General features: G+C 59.8%; 1 protein-coding gene across 1 annotated transcript; it reads right to left on the reverse strand.

The window, feature by feature from the left end:
• Positions 1-715: 715 nt before the first annotated feature.
• NAPA (NSF attachment protein alpha) lies at positions 716-22678 on the reverse strand. Its single transcript, XM_045772197.2, has 11 exons — positions 22442-22678; positions 13975-14054; positions 11429-11545; positions 6712-6758; positions 5483-5560; positions 5178-5233; positions 4995-5079; positions 4057-4161; positions 2892-2960; positions 2412-2462; positions 716-1484 (listed from the first exon to the last, which is right to left on the reverse strand). Exons 1-11 carry the CDS (start codon positions 22537-22539, stop codon positions 1383-1385), a joined length of 888 nt encoding a protein of 295 aa, XP_045628153.1. The 5' UTR covers positions 22540-22678; the 3' UTR covers positions 716-1382.
• Positions 22679-23258: the final 580 nt, after the last annotated feature.

The following is a 23258-nucleotide window of genomic DNA, read 5'->3' on the forward strand; positions in this document are numbered from 1 at the left end:
GGCGGCCCCTCCTCTGCATCCTGACCCGTGTTCATTTCCCAACATCCCATCCCATGGTGCATTTTGGGAACTGAGCCTCCTCCAGCTCCGTCCCCCGCAACCCAGGGCCAGGCACAGCACACGCGCATCAGACTGCTTACCTCCACGCAAGCCTCCATTGTGGCGTGTGGTGGAGGCAGGTGGTTCTTGCCCACCTTTCCCAGGCAGAGGGCTCCTGTCGTCCCCTCCTCCACTTGCCATACCCACTTGGTCTTAGTGCCCTGCCCACCAAAGTCGTATCCCCCCTCTTGCAGGGCGCCGGGAACAAATACCACTGGGGCTTTCAACCCTCCTTCCAGGGATACATGGACACAAGGAGGCTCTTCCACCCTCCTTACCGCTGCTGTCCTTACCCTCCATTCTCCAGCCAGCTGTGGGCTGCTACTGCCACCCACTGTCCCAGCAGAGGAAACTGAGGCCCACAGAACCCTGAGGCCACAGGACCAAACCAGGTGCTCCTAGCCTCCCAAGCCTGTGGCTCCTCCCCGAGCCCACCCATCCCCAGACCTCCCCCAGGACCTCTGACCCCAGCCCCGTCTTCCAGTCATGCTTGCCCTCTCCTTTCCCACAAAGCGTGCCCAGAGCCCAAGGTGGGGACCAGGAGGGGCAGGAAGACAGGACACCAGCCCTGGAGGGAGAAGGGGGCAGCAGAGGCGAGGAGGAAGAGAGACTCATGCAAAGTGTTCTTTTTTATTTTCTTTCTTAGGCCAGCTGCAGCTTCCGACCACAAAACCTCAAAGCACTAGGGAAGGAGCAGATGTAGGGGTGGGTGCAGGGATGACCCTCTGAGCTCCAGGGTCTGCGGTCTGTCCTGAGAGGTCAGGGCTGCAGGAGGCTGGGGGTGGGGTGGGGTTCCCAGCACTGAAGGGGAAGGAGCCCACCCCCACGGCGAGAGCAAATCTCAGCGGCTACATGTGCTCAGAGCTCGGCTGGAGGACAAATGGGGCCGACGGAAACCAGCCTCGTGCCTCAGCTGGTCAGGAGATGGGGGACCAGATGCTGACCCCCACCCCTGGCAGCACCCACAGCAAATAGGTCTGTGTCAAAGAGTCTGTGTTTTGGGCCAAAGAAGGGGCACCTTTGAGGGGCTTAAATAAATGGGCAGGAGGCGGGGGATGCAGCAAGATCAGAGGGGGACTGTCTGGCCAGCAGGCCCGGCCTCAGGGGCCCCGAAGCAGGCCTGAGCCCGCACTGTGGCTTGGGGAGACTCCTCTGCGGGAAGGGAGGGAAGGTCTCACAGCCAAGGTCTCGGCCCCACCTCTCTCTCTGGGCTCACGCGCTGGAGGGGCGCGGGGGTAGAGAAGACGGGGCAGGAAGACAGGCGCCAGGGGGCTGGGTGGGGCTTAACGCAGGTCCTCCTCATCCCCCTGGATCGTCTTCTTGATGCGAAGCAGCATGGTGGTGAGCCACTGGTCCAGCCGGGAAATGGCGTCGTACTCCTTCACCTGGGATGCACAGGGAGGGGGAGGGGGAGGTAATGGGGGGGCTGGTCCCACACCTGGCCCTGGCTCCATCCTTGTCCCCAGTCCCACAGTCTCTGGTCCCCAAATTCTCTACATGTGTCCCAGCCTCCCTGAGGAGGAGCAGAGGGAGGGGGCCCCCTCTAAGGCTGCCTTGGGGAAAAGAAAAGATGCTCCCGCATTAAGTGGTCCAGCTTCCTTGTTTGATGGGTGGGAAACAGGCCTGGAGCTGTAAAGGCCTGTTCCAAGCCACGGGCACGCGGGCCAGAGAGAGAATCCGCGCCCTGTTACTGTGCTGTGGCCCCGCTTCTCCCTTCTCCGTGGCTGAGCACCCTGACATCCCACCCGCCGCCCGGGGCAGGATGGACCAGAGGGACTTTGGTCTCTGTCATTGCTTGTGGTGTAGGATTCCTGAGGGGCACCCAGGAGACACAGCTGACAGATGCAGTCTAGATGACTGGATTAGGTCCTGACCTGGGCCCAACCAACTTCCAGACTGTTCAGAAGAGAGTAAGGAAAGGGAGAAACACGTCTGCGGGCAGTTCTATCATGGAAGCTGGTGCTGGAACGGGGGGCCCTTCCATGACTCATCTCCCTCCATCCCCGCTCCTCCCTACTGCTCACTGGGGGCACTCACTGGTGCAAAGACCTTGGCCTTCAGGGAAAGACAGACAGACACGGGTCTGCATCCCAGCTCTGCCTGCAAGGGGCCGAGGAGTCTCCTCACCTCACCCTAGTGCCATCATCTCTAATATGGGGAGAACACCTCCTGTACCCCTGGGGCTCCCCGTGAGGATTCTGGGGTGACTGGAGAAAGCAATTCACACCCAGGGCCGGGGCTGGAGAAAGGGTGGGATTCACAGCAGAGTGTGTCTGAGAAGCGCGCCCCCTGCCCTCACCCCAGCCACTCACCGCCTCAGTGTAGCTGTCAACGTTCTGTTCCTCATGGGCATCTAACAATTTCTGCAAGGAAATGGCAGGCAGGCAGGGGTCAGGGGCCAAGGCTGGCCTGAGGCCTGACCTGGATTAGACCCACACATACACCACCCGGGGGCTGGAGGTCAGGGGGCTCCCGTGCTGGAGAGGGAGTAAGGGGCTGTTTCACCCCTGCCCCGTGCATGTGTGTGCGTGTGCGCTCGTGTGAGAGATCACACAGCCTCCCGGCTCTGTCCCCACCTCCATCACCACCTAAGCCTATGGAGCCCCAAATGAGAGGAGGAGAAAAACAGAACAAAAACCAGAGACCCTTAAGAACCACTGTACACACCTTGGTGATTATAGTAACCAGAGCCCAAGGCTCTGGCTCCCCCCCCCCCCCAGTCCTGGCGGAGCCCTCCAGGCCCAGAGGCAGGGAAAGGCCAGGGGGAGGGCGGCGGAGCGCCCTACACTCACTTTCATCAGGGTGCACTCTCGGGAACCAGAGAACGCAGGGAACAGCTCCTCGTACTTCTGGACAGCAAGCTGGACATCGTGAGGGTGGGAGGAAGGAAGGGGACAAGCTAATGAAGATGGGCCATCAGAGCCACCAGCCTGGCAGCCAAGGGGATCTGAGACGCCTGGCTCCAAGTCCGTGCTCTGTGCCCACCCCCCAGCTTCCACTGTCACCCGGCTCTGCGCCTGGCGGGCACCTCCACGGGGCTGTGCCCAGCCAGGCCTGGCTGCAGAGACAGCTTGTGGGGATGAAGCGGGGGGGGGGGGGGTAGGCTCTCCCAGGCCGGTGCCCAGGGTAAGGGGCAAATACCAGCTGCCTCATAGGAGCCCACGCTATGTGCCAGGACTGGTGCTGGGCGCTTCGCACATTTAACCATCACGTGGACCCAGGGAGGGTCGAATGATGGTGACCCCCATTCTGAAAGTGGGGAAACACACAATGACCTGCTCAGGGGACAGGGTACGTGAAGGGATGCGAACGGGCCCAACGCCAGAGCCCGAGCTCTTACCCACAACAGGAGCAGGGGTGGCAGTGGCAATAAGACACACTGTGTGGCGGAGGACAGGGTGGCTGGAGGGCCCGGCAACACTGCACCCCGGAAAACTCCAGCTCCTCCCCCGACCGTTCCCCACCCCCTCACCAGCACTGACCTCCCCCCCTTTGCCAAGAAACCCTGAAAATGGGTGGTGTGGGCATGCACGCTATGCTTCAGATCATGACACTGGGAGTCAGAAAGATCTGGAATCCAGCCATGTGGCCTTAAATAAGGGTCTCTGGTCTCAGCCTCAATGTCCTCCTCTGTAGAACAGGGACAGTGACGCTGACTTCAAGGGATGCAGTAAGGATTCAAAATGTGCTCTCACTGAAAACAAGGCCTGGCACTGACTCAGCCAGGAGCTGGATAAACTCAAAAGCGGCAGAGACTGGGCAGGCGACACCAGCGATGGGACACGGCAGCGAGAGCAAGCACCTTCTGCCCACGGCTGCCTGTCGGGCGCGGACATGAGGGAGGGGCTCGCCCTTCTTAAGGGAAGAGGCAACTTGGCCTAAGATAGATGTAATGCTCCCAGGTGCTCACTGGGAGCCGGGGGAAGCTCTGGGTGGGCCCACGGGGCCCCGGCTCACCTTGGCGTTGAGCATGTCAATGCAGAAGTGGCAGAGGGCCGCCTTGAAAAAGTAGTCCTTGGCGCTGTACTTGAGGAGGGGGCTGTCCATGGCATTGGTTCCCACCTGGGGGCATGTGGAGGTGGCACCGTAAGCTTGGGGCAGGCAGCCAGAGGGCCAGGGTCACAGCCAGGCACCTGGGGGCCAGCTAGGAGCCGCGTCCGTGTCCCAGGTGAAGCGCTGCTAACCCGGGACCCCAAGGGGAGGGAGGCCAAGGACCAGCCCCAGGGAAGTCGGGCAGTGGCGTGCTGGAAGCTAAGGACGAGGGAATGACAGGGGGTGGGTGTTGCCACAGGGCTGAAGCCAGGTGTCCCTGGGCCCCATGAGGCACCCGAGACGCTGGGGAGGAGGCGGCCCCGCTGTCAGGCCCCACGGGAGGCTGGCACACGGTGGGCAGAGGGGTGGCAGGCTGCGGGAACATGAGAGGTGGCGCCCGCCCCCCTCTCCTCCAAGGCCAGCTGCCTGCCTTTCTCTTGGCCAAGCTGAACCCCCCAGGACAGCCTGGCCCGCCCAGCCCTCCCCACACAGCCCAGGGGAGCCCACACACCCACGTGACGCTCCCTCCCTGCCCCTCCCACCGTGTGCGAGGGACCGTACTTTCTGGCCCCCTTCCTGAAGGCTCCTCAGCTCCCTCTGGCCACCCCAGACCTCAGTGATTCTTCCCATTCCCTCCGGGACCCTGGGCCTCCCAGGAAGCTCCCTGTGAGAAGCACGCAGGGAGAGGGTGAGGCCACCGCGTGGGGTCGTGGGTGGAGAAAGGTTTAGCCAAGTGAGGACAGGAGGAGCGCCAGGGAGGTGATGGAGGGAAGCGGAGAGGAAGGCAGGGGGAGGGAGCACGGTGCAGACGATGGGGCGGTGCCCTCCCGGAGAGCGGGGCCTGGAGCCCCACCTGTCCCCACCTGCTCATAGATGTCAATGGCCTTCTGATACTGCTCCAGCTGTGCAGCGTAACCGGCCACCTTCAGCAGACACTTGTTGGCTGAGCTGTGCGGGGTGGGCGGAGAAGACAGAGGTCGGGAGTGGCCTGGTGGCCGGCCTGAGGGCTGGGGAGGGCAGGGGGAGGAGAGCCCATGGCTCCGTACCTGTTGGATTCCTCCCCTTTGTAGTAGTCTGCAGACTGCTCGTAGTGAGCGATGGCCTGGGGGAGACACAGGGAGGGGACAGAGGGCAAGGAGGTGGCAATGCGACTGCTGTTCACCACAGGCCTGGCCCTGAGCCCTTCGTGCAAGTTCTGCCAATGCTCCACGCCCCTCTTCCAGTACTCAGACACCAGAGGGCTCCCAAGTAAACAGAGCAGGCCAAACAGAGATGTGCCCCAGCCCGAGGGGACTGGCCGCTGCGGTCCTTCCCTACCATCAGCCAAGCAGGGCCGCCGCCGGCCACTCACCTTCTCGATGTCCACTAGCTCTGTCTCGTAGATCTCGGCGATGGAGATGTGGTGCTTGGCCGCGATCGTGAATCGGCCCTGGGTGGGACACGGGAAGGGGCCCTCTGTGACGAGTGACGTCCCCAGTGCCCCACCCCAGCCCCTCCTTGCCCTTCCAGGTCCCCATAGCTGGCGGGTCCCTGCCCCTTGGCTGTACCAGTGAGGTGTGCACAAGAGAGTACCAAGAGCCAGAGGGGCACAGGCCTTCAACAGGAAGCTCGACTGAGAGGCCTGGGTCCGAGTGCCGCCCTGACAGGGTGACCCGGGGCACGTCCCTCCACATTCAGCCTCCATGTCCATCCTATCCAAAGGGACACAGGCAGACGAGGCGACGCCAGAGGTAATGGGGGCATGTGTACCTGGCGGAGGGCCTGGCCTGGGGAAGCATTTGACAGATGGCCCAGAGAGGTGGAAATACCAGCCTAGAATCGCCTGGTAAAAGCTCTGGAGAAACCAGGCTGACAGCCAGGCATCCCCACTGCGGCAGGAACAGCCTTTCTTGGCCTCCCCTGGTCCCCAGTGTGGCCGTGGAGGCTGCCCCCTTCCAGACCCACCCCCTAGCTTCCCCCATAGACAAGCACAGCTCTCCCCAAAGAGGCCTGGAGCTCCCAGAGGGGCTGAGCACGGGCCACCAGCACCCAGCAGGCGTCCAGTCTGGCCCTGCCGAGGGACATCAGGAAAGGGCGAAGCTCTGGGCTCAGCGACTCCTGTTTGTGGGCATGTGTCCCTGGGCAAGTCACGTCGCCTGTCTGGGCTCCCCTTCCCGGTCACATGGGAGAACGGTTCCCACCCCACGGGGCTGTGGCAGGGGAGGATTAAACGAGCCAGCTGACAATGCCGGGTTCAGCAGACGGCAGCGAGCGCTGTTCTAACTGCGATACGCCAGCATGGCCCGGGACCTGCCTGGGGAAGGGGTCCGACGAGACAGAGGTAGAGTGTGAGGGCCAAAAAGCAGAGTGGACAGGAGCCTGAGCCGGGTCTCGGGCCCTGGCCCTGGCTCTGGCGGAGCCGCCTCTGGGCCTCACCTGTCATGGGGGTGCTCCCTGGGGCAGGGCAGGGGCTGGCCCAGGTGACCAGACTCCCCCAGCTCCCACTGCCCCTCGCGCCTGCTCTAGGTGCCGGAGTCGGGGAGGGCAGGCTGCAGTAACATGGTGGGGCAGGAGGGGGACAGGACGGGCAGCGACGCTTACCATGTCTGTGTAGATCTCGACTGCTCTCATCAAACAGTTAATGGCCTCTGGGGAGAGAAAAAGGGAGGCGAGGAGAAGAGATGAGAAAGAGAAGTGATCTCAGCAGAAGCCAGGAAAGGAGGAGGCAGGGTGGGCGCCTGGCGGCCTGCGGAGAACACTGGGCCCTCGGAGCGGCCAGGGCTGTGCTCCCGTGGCTGGGCGGGGAGCGGGAGGGATCCCCGAGTCCCAGGTAATGTGCTCAGAGGAGTGGACTGTGCAGACCGTGACCTGCTGACGGCTGCCGTCTCTCCCAGGGCTGCCACAATGCCACCACCCTCCCGGCAACCCCGGGGACGGAACACAGGCAGCCAGCTTCCCATGGGCGTTCGGAGCCAGGCCCACAAGGGCCCTGCCCTCCCCAACAAGAGGGGCTGGCAAGGGGGAAGGGGGACCAGAGGCGGCCAGGCTTGACCTCTGAGGGGCGCCCAGGGTTCCACCCGGGCTCTGGCACCTTGTCACTGCACCATGTCCCCTGCACCTACCCGGCCTCCGTCTACGGCAGGAGGGGGCTGGATGCCGGGACACCCAGGCCCCTCGGGCTGGAATCTCCCTGTCTCCTACCCACATGTCCGCGTTCAGCAGAGCCCTCTGCTCTTGTCCCTCCGCCACCCGCCCGCTCCTCAAACCACAGGTCTCCCCACCACAGCAAACACCAGGAAGGCCCATGAGAGGAGAACCTTTGTTCGGCTACCTTTGTCGTACCGCCTCTTCCGAGACCCGAAATCTGGGTATGGCTTCTTTTTTTTTTTTTTTGACATGTTATTTGGAGGAAAGAGAGCAGCATGAGTGGGAGGCATTTTCTAACAGACAGAGATGAGCTCTCAGGGTGGATTTTTTTAATGCATCTCTGAGGAAAAGGTGTTGGGGGAGGTGCAGACCCAGGACGTGGGCTTTGAGCTGGGGCGGGGCTGGAAGTTCATCCTGCCGTCCGGGGCACCCAGCAGGCTCCTGGTCCGTCCCCGGGGCCCCCACAGTCAGCCAGGCCCACTGGGCGGAAAAGCCACGGAGAAGGGCCGAAGCTGGTGCCTGCTCTTATGGGGCTAAAAGTCTCACTACCTGGGGGGACGGGGGATGGGACACATGTGAACAGAGGCGCTCAGCTTCAGACCTGTGGCTGGGCCTCCAGGGGGTCCACAAGCCCCCCTAAATTTATATGCGAAAGGTGGGTGTCTGTGAGCACTCCTGGGGGGAGGGAGGGCCGGTAGGTTTGGTCCAGTTCTGAAAGGCCTCCGGGGATGCCAGAAAGATTCAGAGACGGTACAGCATTCGGTCAGGGTTCTGAGGCGGACAGTTGGAAGCCCGGGGCACCAGAGAAGAAGAAAACAAGGTAAAGAGGAGGCAGAGAGAGAGAACACAGAAAAAAAAAACTGTAGCCGGCAACGGTCTCGCTTGAAGACACGCACACATTTTGAAAGAGAGCATTTGTGAATTGAAGCAGCCAGGGGGTGGTTGAACACGACGACGAGAAGCCTGGTAAGGAGCTAGCTGGCTGGGCTGCAGGGAGCCGCCTCTGCACATCTCCCCCCTGCTCAGCCTCCACGCCAGGGTGGGGGGTGCTGCGGCCAGCAGGGCGACTTACTGGCTCCCTCTCCTGGAATACGGGGAGCCCCACCCAGCACCTGCACGGTGGGGCGGCGCAGGCGGCTCCCGGTGAGATAAGCAGGCCGGGGGGAGAAGCTGCGAGCTCCTCTGGTAGGACAGGCTCCCCCACGGCTGCCGCCCCAGGCCTGCAGGTGCTGGTGCCAGAGTGCTGTCAGCAAGGCATGGCCCCTGGAGCGGCAGCAGCTGGGTGGGGGAGAAGATCCCCCCCAGGCAGCAACATGGATTCATGGGGTTAAGTCCCCCTCATGCCTGCTCCTGGCTCGGGGACAGCCATCCCTCCAAGCGGCAGGCTGCTAGCCGACACCCCAGCAAGTGCTGGCAGACAAGCCGCTGACACACGGGACACGACCGGCTTATCTCCAGTAACCAGGCCCCCACGGATGGGCGGCCAGAGCACCCCCGGATGAGATCCAGCCCGGGGTGGGGGGTGCTGCGGTCCAGAGGCGTGAAGGTGCTGGCTCAGGCCCACTGGGAGTCGTGCAACCCAGGGCCCTCTCCCCGCCCACTGGGCTCGAGCGGCCTCCGGGTCCAGCTGCTGTTTCCCACATCAAGCCTGGGACTCAGCTCTCCTGGGTGCAACGGGGGCAGATGGCAGAGTCCCACAAGGAAGCGGACTGGGTTAAAGGAAGCTGCTGCCGCGTCCGGTCTGCAGGAGGCACCAGTAACTGGTGCACGCTGCCCCGGGCCCGGCTCTCTGGTGCCTGGGGTTAGATGCCTCCCTGGCTGGAGTCACTCTGGCAAAGGCTGGGAAACCGGGGAACCACTGACACCTAGGGGCATCATGCACCCCCCCCCAGGCCCACCATGCCAGGCAGACCCGCAGAGACAGAGCACTCTGACAGGCCTTCCGTGTGGGCTGGGCACCAGCTGCCTCTTGCGGGGAGGGCCCTCCAGGACTCCTGCAGGAGGTGCTGACACGGACAGATGTCTTCCAGGCAGCCGAGGGGACCAGCAAGGCCCAAGGGAGCTGGCCACCTGCTTGGGGAAACCCGGTGGGGTTCCGAGTGGGCCCTCCAGCTCTGTCTTACAAATCGCGTGCCCAAGGGGAGGAGGCCGGGCCTCTGATGGGAGCCAAGGGCCTCCCCTTACTAGATATTTATTACACGCCAGGTGCTGTGCTGGCCAAGCCTGTGCTTTTCTCCCCCATGTGGCCCCTGCCTTTCCAGACCAGGAAACGGAGGCCCAAAGGATGGAGCGACTGCCTGAGGTCACAGGGGAAGAGGCTCGGTCTAGACTCAGGAGACCGTGCTGAGCCCCGCGCTGCACGAACCATTATTCGGGTGGGGAGTCGCGAGGTGGCGGTGCTGGGTCACTGCTCCAGTGCCCCTCCCTGCTCAGCACCAAGAACCTGGCCCTCCAGCCAAGGCACCCGCTCCGGGCTGTGCCCCAATTAGGCTCCCCTCCTCATCACTGCTCCTCTTCTGCCTGAAAGGTCCTTCCTCCCCCCACCCCCCCAATCAGCTCCCAGGGCAGCAAACCATGCTTGCTGATCCCTGGAGAAACCAAGTTGGTCTGTGAGCCCCACGATGGCCACGGCAGCAGACCCAATGACGGCCCCTCTCCCACTGGCGTGGGACACCTCTGCTACCCTCCGTGCTTCCTGGGGCCCCGCTTGGGGTCACACCCCCCCCCCCCAGGCCCCAGCACCCAACACACCCCTCGCAGAGCCCTGCCTCGAGCTGGAAAAGCTCAGATCAGAAGCCACTGGAGGACTAAGGACGCGACATCACAGAGCCGGGTGGGGGCCTGTCCAAGGGAAGCGCTGGGGTTTGTTTAAAGAGCCCACGGCGCCACGCACGTGTCATGAAGCCTGGCACTGGACTCCTGCCCCAGAAACGAGTCCTTCCGGTCACTCCGGAGGAACAGCTGAACATCACAGATGCTGGGGCGGCAGCTCCAGGAAGACCAGTTCCCCAGGGAGCAGAGGGAAGGCTGGGCGGGGGGAGGGGGGGCATTGGACAGACATCCCTGGGTGATTCGAGGCTGCCCTGGGTCCTCATCCCATCGCCCACGCGGCCTGCTGCGGCCCACCCCACCACAGGGCCTCCCCTCTGGTTCTCGCCGAGCCTGGGCCTCCGTCTGTGAGACACCCAGCTACGCAGCAGTGACTGGTCACGTCTGGGGACACAGACACCCAACCCCTGCCTGGGAACGACAGGTCCCTGGTGGAGGCAACGGATCTGCCAACCACTCCCCAGCACCGGGGCGGGAATGGTGCTCGCCGAGCCTCGCCAACACCTCGGGGCCCGGCGGCCAACTGGCCTCTCTTGGAAAGGGCAGGTCTGCGTTCCAAGATAAGGCAACTCCTTTTTGGTTTTTTTTTTCTTGAAACATTCACATAGTGCCTGTTCTCATGAGAGAATAGTAACAATAGATGGTCACCTAAAAAAAGTATCTTTGCTTGCTAAAATTAAAAACTCAGCAACCTGTGTCTGGCACCAAGATGAGAAACAGAAATTAAAATTCCAGCTCCGAGACCCAAAATTCTGGTACCCACTGGGCTGTGCTTCTGCTTCGGGACGAGCCCAGTGGGACAAATCATTTTCTTGCCATGAGTCAGTCCCAAACCGGGCTTCTCTCCCCAACACGCCCTCATTTTAAGTAACTTGTTCTCTGGCAACTCCCGTCTTGGGCGCTGTTCTGATTTCCCCCCCAGGGTGTAGGGAAGCCAGGTTAGGATAATTTCCGCTCCTTTTTCGGCAGCAACTCCTACCTGGCTGGTCTCAGAACCCCCTCCCACCCCCCTTCTGCATGTTAATTCTGACAACAGAACAGATTTTCCCCTCTCCTTGGCATGCGGTGGGTCTGCAATGTAACTCCCACTCCCAAATGCTCCCGGGCTGGGGGGGGGGAAGCGCTCAGCGGCGCACGCAAAGTAGCAGGGGGGAGGCGGAGGCTTGGAGCGGGATGCAAATGCCAACCGGAAGGGAGCCAATTCTGAAGTTCGAGCGCAAGTGTCTCCCTGCCAGCCTGTGGCGCGTGCGGCGGCCCCTGGAAGAAACCGGAGCCTCACGGAAACCGGAGGACTTCTCTGCAAGAGTGCTCAGACTGGCCCCGGGGCCCCGCCCAGGCTCACCTTGGGGGTCAGCTTTCTTGAACGCATTGCCGGCATCCACAAAGCAGGTGGCCGCATCGTGTTTGCTCTGGAGCTGCAGGTGCAGCTGGGCTGCCTGGCAGAACGCGCTTCCGGCAGCTGGAACAGAAAAGAGCGAGCTCAGCCTTAGTGGAGCTCTGCTTGTTGGAAGCTGCTCCGAAGCTGCCCTGGGAGGTGGCTCTCGGGAATGCAGAGGGGGCCAGAGCGAAGAAGGGACTGGCGCGGGGGGTGGGGTGGGGGCGGTGTATGAAGGCCTCAGCCTCAGGCCTCCTGACCCCAGCTATCCCACAGCCTTAACCCCAGCCTTTGCCAGCATTTCTGGGGCCACCCGCTTCTAAAGATCCAAGGAGAAGGCAGACAGGGCCAGGGGCTTTGCAGGATATAGACACGATCCCCAGCTAATCCCAGCAGTGGCCCCGTGGGACAGCAGGAACTCGAGGGCATGGGGACAAGTGCCCATGGGCAGAGGGCGGTGCAGACCACAGGGGAAGCCCCGTCTGTCCTGTACTTGGCTGCATGCTGTCATCCTGTGCTGCTCCCAAGCCACTGTGGTCACCCATCTGTCTCAACTGCCTTGCGGCTTGCAGGAGACCATGGCATCACTCCTCCTCCACGGCTGGAGAGCAGGGGTGGGACTGTCCTAACCGGAAGCTCCAAGGCCCACCAGCAGCTCGGCCAGCCTCCACCCGAGGCTCTGCTGCCCTCCACCCGAGGCTCTGCTGCCCTCCACCCTCCTCCAGCCACATCGGAATCACAGAATTCCTGAGCTGACCCCCTCCTGGAACTTCATCAGGAAAGACAAAGCAGCCCAGTTTCCATGTGTGATTTATTATTTTTAAGGGCTCAAACGTGAGCACAAACTTTCCAGAAAAGCAGTGTCGTTGGGAGAAAAACGAAACACGGCCCAGGATTTTTGTTTGAATAGGTGGGGAGGAAGTAACAAATTTTAGGTGCAAAGCAACCTCTCTGTGATGGAGAAATATTCTTTCTCTAATGGCACCTTCTTAGTTTGCGAGCATGAAATTACACAGGGCATGTGGCTGTGCGCACAATATATTCGGCGAAAGCTCAGAAAAACCCTTCTAGTTTCCAGGAAACCAAAAGCGTTCTCAGAAAACGAGAAGACTCCGTCTCACCCTGGGCCTCCACACTCTGCCTCCAGGGTCCCATTCCAGGCTGTGTCTCCCTCCGGTCAGAAAGTTCCTCCCTGGGTCCCATACCTGTCTTTGCTCGATTTCCTTGATTCAGTGCTGAGGCTTGAGGCCGTGTCATGGAATCAGCCACCGATGAGCAAAGCTCTCCTGCAGGCCCTCGGGCAGCTCCCGGCCAGCTCTTCTGGCCTCTCTGACCTCTAGGAGCCCCTCCCTGCCTGCCCACCTCTGCTTGGTGGAGCCGGCCAAGCACCAGCCTTGCCAGAGTCTGACCACAACCTCGAAGCCAAGTCAGAGCAGCCGCAACTCTGGTCTCGCTCTGCCCATTGACACAGGTAGCGAGCGTCTCGGGAGGCGCGTGACCCGGCCTGCCCTCTGCTGGGTGAAGGCCCTTGCAGAAGTATGTGACGCTGGTGACACTGTGTGCGAGTCCCCACTGTGGCCTCACAGGGGTGGGACTGCTGTCGGACTGAGGAGGAATCAGATCGGGAAGTAACCTGCCCAGGGTCACACGGCCAGCCTGAGCCATGCCGTGAACCGAAGTCACTCCGGCTGCAAAGGTCCTGAAGCCACACACGGGCAGGTCAAGCACCCTGCTCCAGCGCCAGAGCTCTGCCTTCTGAATTCTGGTTCGGTCCCTCACTAGTGGTGGCGCCCCAGGCCCGGGGCTCAGCCAAGCCTCGGTTTCCAACAACGGGGGCTACTAACGGTAGCGCCCCTCACAGAGCTGCCGTGATGATTCAATTCAGTGCGTGTGCTCGGCACTTAGGGGAGCACTTGATAAATGGTTAGTGGTTAAAGCGACTATTGGAACCACTGGAATGGTCCCCCAGGCCTAGAATTCAGACCTGATCGAGGCACTAGGGAGGAGTTTCCAGGGAAACTTCACATTCTGAGTTTAAGGAGCAACCCCTCGGGGCGCCTGGGTGGCACAGCGGTTAAGCGTCTGCCTTCTGCTCAGGGCGTGATCCCAGCGTTATGGGATCGAGCCCCACATCAGGCTCCTCCACTATGAGCCTGCTTCTTCCTCTCCCACTCCTCCTGCTTGTGTTCCCTCTCTCGCTGGCTGTCTCTATCTCTGTTGAATAAATAAAATAAAATCTTTAAAAAAAAAAAGGAGCAACCCCTCTAAGAGCTATCTGGATTCAATAATCTATCCTTATCCGGACAGTCCTCTCGCCAAGAGCCCGTGACCCAAGTAAAATAACCCAGTGGGCTCGAAGCGAGCTAATGGCAGACCGATGGGATTCCGGTGCCAGAGATGGCATAGAGAGATGGGGGGGCTGCAAGGCGGTCCCGGACCAGGTCTCCAGGATTGGAAGCTGAGGGAAGAGAGGAGAAAGGAGCACGAAGGGGTTTCTAGCGGAGATCACATACCACTCCAGTTTTTGGCCATTTTGAACATGTTTGCTGCTCTGGTGTAGATCTCACATGCTTCCTCTATTTTAGATGAGCCTCTGGGGAAAGAAGGGAAAAGGAGATGAGACGCGCTCGTCTGCTAGTGAGGAGCAAGCCAGCGTTCTGTCCTGGTGACAGTGGAGCTACGTGCCCTCAACCCCCATAAGGCCCCTGGGAAGCCCACTACGGCCCAGGCCTCTGCTGAGGGCTCAGGGGAGACCGAGCCTGTGGCCCCCGCTCCCTCCACACAAAGGCACACTTGAGGCAGGCTGCCTGGGCCCCCCCGGGGAGGCCTGGGTCACCCCCACTCAGCAGGACTGGGCTGGGGAGGGAGAAGACTTCCGAACCTCCCCGTAAGCCCGGCCTCTGACGGGCTTTTCCACTTCTGCTCAGTGAACACTGGTTCCCAGGCTCTATGCAAATTCCCCCACCGCCCCACTCCCCACAAAGCATTCTGGGGGAGCCCAGCTCTGGATGCCTGGTCCATTTCCCAATGCCTTAAGCCCGTGCCCTGCACACTGCAGATGTTCAGGGAAGACCTCTCGACCCTACAAGCGTGCCGTTACTAATTCAGGACGGAGCAGATGGACCCAAAAAACCAGTCACAGCCTTTTTCCCTCTAAAGTAGGGTCTACAGAACTGGGGGGCCAGGTGTGAGAGACAAGACTGCATTACCATACACTTCTCGTTTGTACTGTCTGAATTTTTCTATCTTCTGCCTGTTTTATCTGCTAAAATGTAATAATATAGAACATATAAAAGATATATATAAATCTTTTTAAATATCAGGATTTACATTTGGTTCTGTGGTCCAGCAATGAACTACATTTCTAGCAGTCTACCCCAAGAAACTAATCAGAAAAGGTATAAGGATGTTCAGTGCAGAATTATTTAAAATGGCAAAACCAAACTTACCGTGCAAGAGTAGGCGCCTGAGAGATACGGAGGAATACGTTTAAAATAAATGAATAAATAAAGAGCATTCCGTTCGGGCAGCTTTGCTCTGCCCTCCCGGTCTCCAAGCAGTACACAGGAAGCTTTTTCTGAATTGCGGGGGGGGAGACCTCCATGAGCACCTCGTGAGTCCCTGCCATGCTTCTGTCCTTCCACCTCCAAGAATGCAACCTGCCTCAGTTCGTGAGGTCTGTGGCCTCCGCAACTGTTCAAACTCCCATGGCCCAAAGAAACCAGGAGAAAAAAACCCCACGCGCTGAGTTCCCCCAAATGGATTTCAGATTCTCTCTTCGCTGACATCAGTCAGTGTTTTGTGTCGAACGGGGAGAACAGAGAGGTATTTTCCAATAAAGAGCCACACAAATCATCGCTCCTGTCCCCCCCTGACCCATGTCCAGTGGCCCTGGAAAGCGGCCAGCCCCAGCTGTGGCTGTGGAGGGCCTCCAGGGTAGTTCTGGGAGTCGTGTTCACAGCGCTCCTTCCTTCGGTCCCGTCCTTTGAATCACAGGAGCTGCTAGTTAGAATAATCACACCAGTCCCCCTGGCCACCCTCCCAGGAGGATTTCACTCAGTAGGTCTGGGTAGGGCCTGGAATCAGGCTTTTTAAACAATGGGCCCAGGCGATTCAGAGAGCTCAGGTGAGCTGGGGAGGAAAAAGCTGATCTAGACCCACCACTTGGAAAGTGGCCACCAGTGACGTCTTCCGAGTCAGGCTATTTCCTTGGTAAATACACCCCAGGGCAGGCTGTCTGTCTGTCTAGGACTGGAATTCCACCAGAGGTGAGCTGCTTCTTCAGACGACAAGTCTCTGCCTTCTGGGGCCGTGCTGATGCTGTCTCCCCTCCCTAGCCGCTGCTCTTCCACGGGAAGTGGCCCCCCAGCTCCCAGGGTCTTCCCTGGCCAGCTTCGCCCCAGCGGGCTCAACACACCTTGGGCTTGGGGGTCCTGCCTGGAGTGACTTCTCTAGAACCCACTCCTGGCCTTGGAGGGGTGAGGAACTTGCACAGGTGGTAGGGGCCTTTGGGGCCTAGCTACAAAAATCCTCTGGGGGACCTTCTCTAGAATGTTCTCTGACTTAAAGGGGATGGATGTGTTCACAGACTGAAATCCTGTCTCCCTGTGCCATGGATCGCCTAGCTCATCCTTCCCTTCTTTGTGGGAACAACGAAGTCCTATCCAGATGCAGCCATTCTCTGAAAAAAACTCGTCCCACCGAGAGGCCCAAAGCGGGGTGATCAACAATGAACAGAGTCGGCCCCAGCTGGTTTGTTTCAGCTCAGTGGGACAGAGTGAACACAGAACACAAAGGCTGTCAGCTGCCGGGCTGAAATTCTGTGATCCCAGGCCAGCTCTGCACTGGGTCAATGGTTCTAACTGCGGAGTGGGGAAACCAGAGGGATTAGTGTCTGCTCAGGCCTGCCTCCTCCCTCCTCTCAGGACTTGGGTCCTGGCCATTTCCATGCCAGGCGATGACAGGGGAATCTCTGGAGTTCCATCCTCTTCTTCAAGGGATGGAAGTCCCCAGAGGGGACAAGTGACTTGCCTCAGGTCACTGGCAGATCTTGCAACAGAGGCCCTTCCCACAGCCACTTATGCACCTGGGGAACAAATCTGAGCACTTATTATGTGCCAAACACTGCAGATAATAGCAGTAAACCGAGGAGAAGGACCTGGCCCTCAGTAAACAGGAAATCAGCAAGACGACTTCAGAGTGAGTAAGCACTGGAGGGACTGGGGGAGCAGGGGCCTCTCTGGATGGGCAGGTCGTGGTCGCCGCTGTGAGGATGTGAGATTCAAGGCCAGTCCTCAGAGATGACTAAGGAGCTACGGACAGAAAGAGGGAAGAGCATTCCCAGAGAGCAGTCACAGCATGTGCAAAGGCCCTAGGACAGAAACAAGCGTGGCCAGTTCAAGGAACAGCCGAGGGCCAGGCTGGCTGCAGTGCAGGGAGGGGTAGGAAATGAGGCCGGAGAGGCAGGTGGGGGAGCCCCAGGCTGGAGGCCAGGGGAAGGGGTGAGGCCCTATGATAACATAACAGGGAGGTTTCTGGCAGGGAGAGTGACCAGAAGGAAGAAGTCCCCAGCTTCGGTGCTCTACCAAGCTGCCTCCCTACAGTGTAAACCTGCAGAGTTTATGACAGGACTTTTCCCCGAGGTCAGGGTGGCTCAGAGCACTCATCATAGGGTGGCAAACTCCCTTCGGGGAAGAAACCAGGCCTCCTCCAGTGCCTTCTGCAGGAGATCCAGAAAAGCTAGTTGGGCCTGCTTCTCCTGAAGAGCCCAGTGGCAGCACATGCGACAGCTGACTGTCCCTCCCCCACTGACCTCCCCCGAGCTGCCTCTGCTTAGCTCTCCCCATCCCGAGGCTCCGGCTCCGAGTCATGCCAGGAATAGAGGGAACTGGTTTGGGCCAGCCTGGTACAGGGCTGTCTATAATTACCCACTCAGCTCTGCTTTCTGCCCCCTCCCCAGGCAGAGGAAGCAGTCTTAGGGCTCCCAGGCACAGCCACCAACCTCCAGCGACTGCCATATGGAGAGGCGTGTGCGGTGCCAGCGATGCACAGACGGGCCCAGCGGGCCCCGGGCCAGGGGGGTCTGCAGGGCAGAGTCTCTGCCTCCCTCGCTCCTTCCTCCACCCCCTGGGCACTTCCTGGCTCCCAGAAACACGCCACCCGGCCCACCTGCACTCTCCTAAGGGCCGCAAAGGGCAGGGCGGATGGAATAACTCCCGTCGTAGGTCCTCGACCCTCCCTGACTCTCCTGTGCCTCCGGAGGCCCACAGCCACCGCCCCTCAGTCCTGTCCTCAGTTTCTCCAGCCAGTGTCCCGGATGGGGAAGAAGGGACCCCAGGGCCTGTCCCACCCTTACCGTGTCTCACATTCTACACACCTCCATTATGTGATTAGAATGGCCTGGTAGGGGCGCAGGGTTCCATACAGTAATGCTTTGGGTAGTACCCCTGCTTCACTGAGGCGGAAGCTGGGACTCAGAGGGGTTAAGGGGCCTGCCCACACTCACACTGCCAGAACGTGGCAGCGCCCAGAAACAGGACTCGGGCCTGGAGATCAAGTCCTGCCTTGCGTCTCACTCACTCAGTCATCTGAGAGGCTTCCTTTCCCACGTCCAAGGGTCTTCTGGAAAACGAGAAGGTGGACAAGGTCCCTGCCTGCTCTTGCCTCTGCTCTAGATTAAACAGCCAACACTGTGCAGATTTCCCTCACCTGACGAGCAGACGCTGCTCTCTGCTGGAGCCGTGCTGAGCTGCCTCTAAGCGAGGGAGGTAGTCGTTAAACCAGCCCCCCACGGAAGCTCCCATCGGTGCTGCAGGCGGAAGGAACATCAGAGAACACGAAGGTCCACCTGGCACGGGGAGCAGGCGGCCACCGGGCCCTGCTCCTCCGCTGACGGCACCGAGCTGTCATGGCCAGAGCTGCGGGATCCCCTGGCTTCTCCTCCTGCCCACCTGCAAGGCTAAGCCCTTCACCGCCTCCCCCCACCCCGGCCTAATGGCTATGAGCACCTGCAGGGCAGGGCCTGGGCCCCCACGGTGTGCACACAGGCCCCAAGAAAGATGAAAGGATAATGTTACGTGCTAACCGCCGGGTTCTGCAACCATCACGGGTCACTCTTGTGACATGTCTGTAACGGGCAAGAAACAGAATGGACCTGGGGGCCAAGGGACCTAGGCTGAGACCAGTTTCAGGCACTCTGATAACGGCGTGAACTTGGGCTAGCAATCGCAGAGCCTCTGTCGCTTTACCTGTAAAATGGAGACAAGGAACCCGATGTGGGAAGCGGCCCTGTGGGGATTAGAGATGACGCCTGCGCCATACCTGGCACACAGGGTAGAACAGAACAGGTGCTCAAACGGCTGCTATTATATGAAGGAGGAGAAACACGCTCCGAGGGCTGCCAGCCACCTGGCAAGGGGAATTCTAGAATCACGTGAGGTGGTGGAAAAATCGGGGACTGTAGTTAGGCCTGGACTCAAATGCGGGCTCATGGCTCGCGTGCCCTGGGTCCCTCTGTCACGGCGGGGGGCAGGGGGGGGAGGACGCCATACCTGGTGGGGTTGCTGGAGGCTCTCGCAATCTCGCAGGTAGCACCTGGGAGAGTGCCTGCCCCACGGCAGGGGCTCAGCTTGGCTCTTATCAGGCTGGCAGAGAGAGCACGTTCTAGAAATGTTTACCTATTTCCAATCTCAGTGTGAGCTTTACCTCACCTGCCCCCAGGTTGGTTAAAGTGGCACCCTCCTCTGATTTCCACAGAGCCCTGGGCCTCCAGCCTCCCCACCCCCCTTACTCATCCTGCTGACAATGCTTATTCACAGGCCACTGCCTTCCTGACCTTAAGCTCAATGGCAGGAGGCCACGCCTACGCACGGCGGGGGGCGGGGGGGAAACTCCTCTAGTTCTCCTACTGATGCCCCTCTGCACCCCAACAAGATGATTTCACTACAGCCCAAGAACTGAACGCATTTCCTTCCCTTAATAGATGTTTCCAGAAAACCTCGGCCTCTCAGCTGTCCTGCCCCAAACAGGAGCCCTGGAAGTTCTGCACAACCGGGCAGCAAAGTCCCCTCCATCGAGAAAGGCAAAACCCTGGGACTGCAGCAAACTGATGGCCGGAGTACCCCCAAACCTTGCATCCCCTCGGGAAGGACTCCACTCTGAGCCTGGCCAAGGGACACCCGAGTTTTCAGCTGCAGAGGCCAGCAGCTGGCAGGGCGCTCTGAGGGGCCGCAGCGCCCACTGGAACGAGGCGGGCCAGGCCTCGTGCAGGCTCTGCAGAGGGAGGGGGGTCCAAAGCACAGTGGGAAGCCGCAGCTCCCACACTGGGCTTGGCTAAGGCCCGATACCCAGAACGGCACAGCCATTCTTCCCCTACAAAAGCCAGCCTCCAGGGCTCCCGGGGCTCCCTGGTGCCTACAGGCAGTTTAAACAGGAACTGATCGGTCAACATTCCATCTTTGGGGACGTGCTCTTGGTCTACACAACACCCTATCATCCCCATTGGTCCAGCACCTCCCGCCCAACTTCCAGTGACAGTACTTAATAATAACAGTGAGTACAACACTTACCAGGGTCAGGGCCGCGTGCTCACTTCACAAGCACGTTCTCTGTGACTCTTTAGGACCACCCCGTGAAGTAGCTATTACTATGATTTTCATTTCACAGACACAGAAACTTCCTATCAACGTTGGTATCCAAGCAGAAAAGTTTTTGTCTTGGATGTCAGTAGGCAGGGGATGGGGGGCAACGGTGGAGGTGTCAGGGACAAGGACCAGCCCCAGGGAACACAACCACCGCTTAGAACTTGTACCATGCCAGAGGGGGCACAGCAGGGAAGTTTCTGGATTCATCTGAAGCCTTGGAGCAGGAAGAAGAAAGCGTGCCCCCTTTTCTGAGGTTTCACTGTGCTTCACTCAGGAACTCTCCATCTTTTTGCTTCCAGTGAGAAGTCTGGGCTCCCCGCCCCAGGTGCATGTGCTCTGGCTGGGGACTTGAGGGAGGAGGAAGGAGCCAGAGGGAAGGTATACAAGTAGTTCTGATCTACTAACTGGCTGGTACCAACTCCCTCACGGGCTGCTGGTGCCCCAAAGCCCTCTAGTGTCTGGCAGCCCAGAAACAGTGAAGAACAAAGAAGGCCCTAACATCCAAGGACAGGGCTTGCCCCGGATCCCAGGTGGGAGCTACCCTACTTGGACAGTGACTAGTTTGGAATGTTATCACTGTTTCTGAAAGGGGAGGGAAAAACATGAGAGACAAGCTGAGCCCCAACACTCTCTTCTTCGGTCCCCGAAGCCACTGGGGGCCTTAAGAAAAAGCAGCTGTGAAATGCTGAACACATGAAACCCCAGCTTCAGAGGTGAGGTGCCAGGAGTGGTTGCTGGCCAAGAGTCGTCGTCTGGGCTGACTTGTCGCTATCCTCCCTGCTCTCAGACAGACAGGCTCCCGTCAGTACCTCTGCCCTCTGCTCTCGCCTTGCCCACTCCCCTCTCAGCACCATCTCAACTGCTTTTGGAGCTGTAAGGGACTGGGATGAACACACTGGCTCTTTTTCTCGAACGTTTGGAGAAAAGTGCCATGTAGGGCGGCGGGGGGTGGGGGGGAATTACAGGGTGGGAGCCCCCTAAGACACCGAAGTCTGCCAGCATCCTTCCTAAGTGTAGTGTCCAGAAATGGGCACAAGTCTCAGGGAGAAATGAGTGTGGCAGCAAGACAGCTCTGGGATGAGAAAGGCCCAGGTCTCCCACTTACTGAGGAATCAGGCAAGTAAATCTGTCCACCTTCACAGGGATGTTACGAGGATTCAATGCAAGGACACGGGTAAAGTGCCTGGCCCAGGTCTGACTCAGAATCAGAGGACTTAATGAATATTATCGGGTATTACTACCGTCACTGCCTTCACTCTCCCCCACACCAGCTGCCGCAGTCCTTTCTAAAAGGCAAATGGGAACCCTCCAAGAGTGGCCCTGTTATGGACTGAATGTGTCCTCTCGAGATTCATGTGTCAAGATCCTAACCTCCAAGATGATGGTATTAGGAGATGGGGGCCTTTGGGAAGTGATTAGGTCATGAGGCTGAGCCCTCCTGACTGGGATAAGTGACTTTATAAGAGAGACTCCAGAGCGCTAGATCCCCGCTTCCACAATGCGAGGGCACAGTGACAAATCCCCTATGAGAAACCAGGCCCTCACCAGACACAAAATCTGCCAGCACCCTGATCTTGGACTTCCAGCCTCCCAATTGTTAGAGATAAATTTCTGATGTTTATAAGCCACCTGTCCTAGGGCACCTTGTCATAGAGTCCCAGACAGACTAAGACGCCCCCCACTAAAATCCTCAATGTTCTCCAGCACCTCAAGTCCAAGCCCTTTCTCCAGTTCATGCAGCTTTCTCTCGCGCACCCTCACACACCGCAGACTTGGGCTCATCACTCCCAGGATCACCTTAGCCCTGACCCCCTCACCCTCATCGCCCAAAGCTCATGCAAAACCACTGCGGTGCGCCTTGGAAAGGTCAATCCGCAAGGCCGGTGACTTAGTCCCAGGTCCCACCGTACCCATCAGAAATCCTTCAGATAGATTCTCCTAGAACTCCAAAAGACTCCTTGACCTGGCCTCTCTCCCAGGCCGATCCCCTTCGAGGCCTCAGACCGTGTTGCCTCGGCCTAGGTTCTCCTCCGGCCTCTTGGCCCGTCTTCAGCCTGGGTCCCCTTACCGCCTCAGGACGGTGTGGCCTCGGTTTGGGTGCCCTCAGCCCAGGGCCCTCCCAAAACCTCAGACTGTCTCTCCTCCAGCCGTGTTGACACTGCCCGGGCCCCCTGCCCTTAGCCTGTGTCCGCTCTGCTACTTTAGATCACGGCACCTCCTCCCGGAATCCCCTCCATTCTCTAGGCTCGAGCTGTGCGACTCTACTCCGCTGCTTCAGGCCATGACTCCTTCGTCCTCCCAGCGTAGGTCCCAGCCGACCCCTCGGCGCGGTTCTCACCCAAAGAGGCCCGAGAAGAAGGACTGAGAGTTCTTCACTTTGCGCTCCGCCTCGGCCAGCAGCGCCATCGCCTCCGCTTCTTTCCCGGAGTTGTCCATGGCGGCCTCAAAAATACTCAGCAAACGGCCCGACCCGGGCCCACGGGGCACTCGGCCGAGGCCCGGCCGCGGTAGACAGGTCGGGGGAGCTTAGAGGGCTGCGTTGACGTCGCACCGGTGCGCGCCGCCCGCTGCCCGGCACCATGTGATGTGCGCCGGCCAACCAGCGGGCTGGTAGGGAGGCGCGCGCCCTGCCGGCCACGCCCTTGCCTGCTGCCGCACACCGCCCCGTGACTCAAGGCCGCCAATCAGCGACGCGATGCTTCAACGCTTGCGCATACTTCCGCGTAGGCCACTCCACGCTTCCTGGGGCGCTCTACGACATACCACGTGACTCACATAAGCCAATCGTAGTTCCCACCGTCAAAGACCCGTCCCGAGGTCCCGCTCTCTGGCTCCTGCTCCACCAATCAGCAGCGTTCCTCGCCTCGTCCCGTACCTCTCCGCGGAACTTGCGCCCCAGTCAGCCGACCATTGACCCTCACGTGACAGCTCCGGCGCTGCAGGAAGATACGCCCCGCCCCCCTCCGGGTTTGACAGGTGTCCTGCGCACAGCTCAGTCCCGACCTCCGCTGCTTAACTCCCGCCGTTCTTCACTACAGAGGCGTAAGCGGTAAGGGAAGCGCTCTGCCTTTTCGTGCGCCCTCTGCTGACGGATACTGGAACTGGTTTGGGAAAGCCAGTAAAGTACTTAGAAACAAAACTGAGCGAGGGCTCTC

The sequence above is a fragment of the Ursus americanus genome, chromosome 21 (assembly GCF_024610735.1).
Source record: "Ursus americanus isolate L20-20 chromosome 21, mUrsAme1.1.p, whole genome shotgun sequence".
In the NCBI taxonomy this organism is placed as follows: domain Eukaryota; kingdom Metazoa; phylum Chordata; class Mammalia; order Carnivora; family Ursidae; genus Ursus; species Ursus americanus.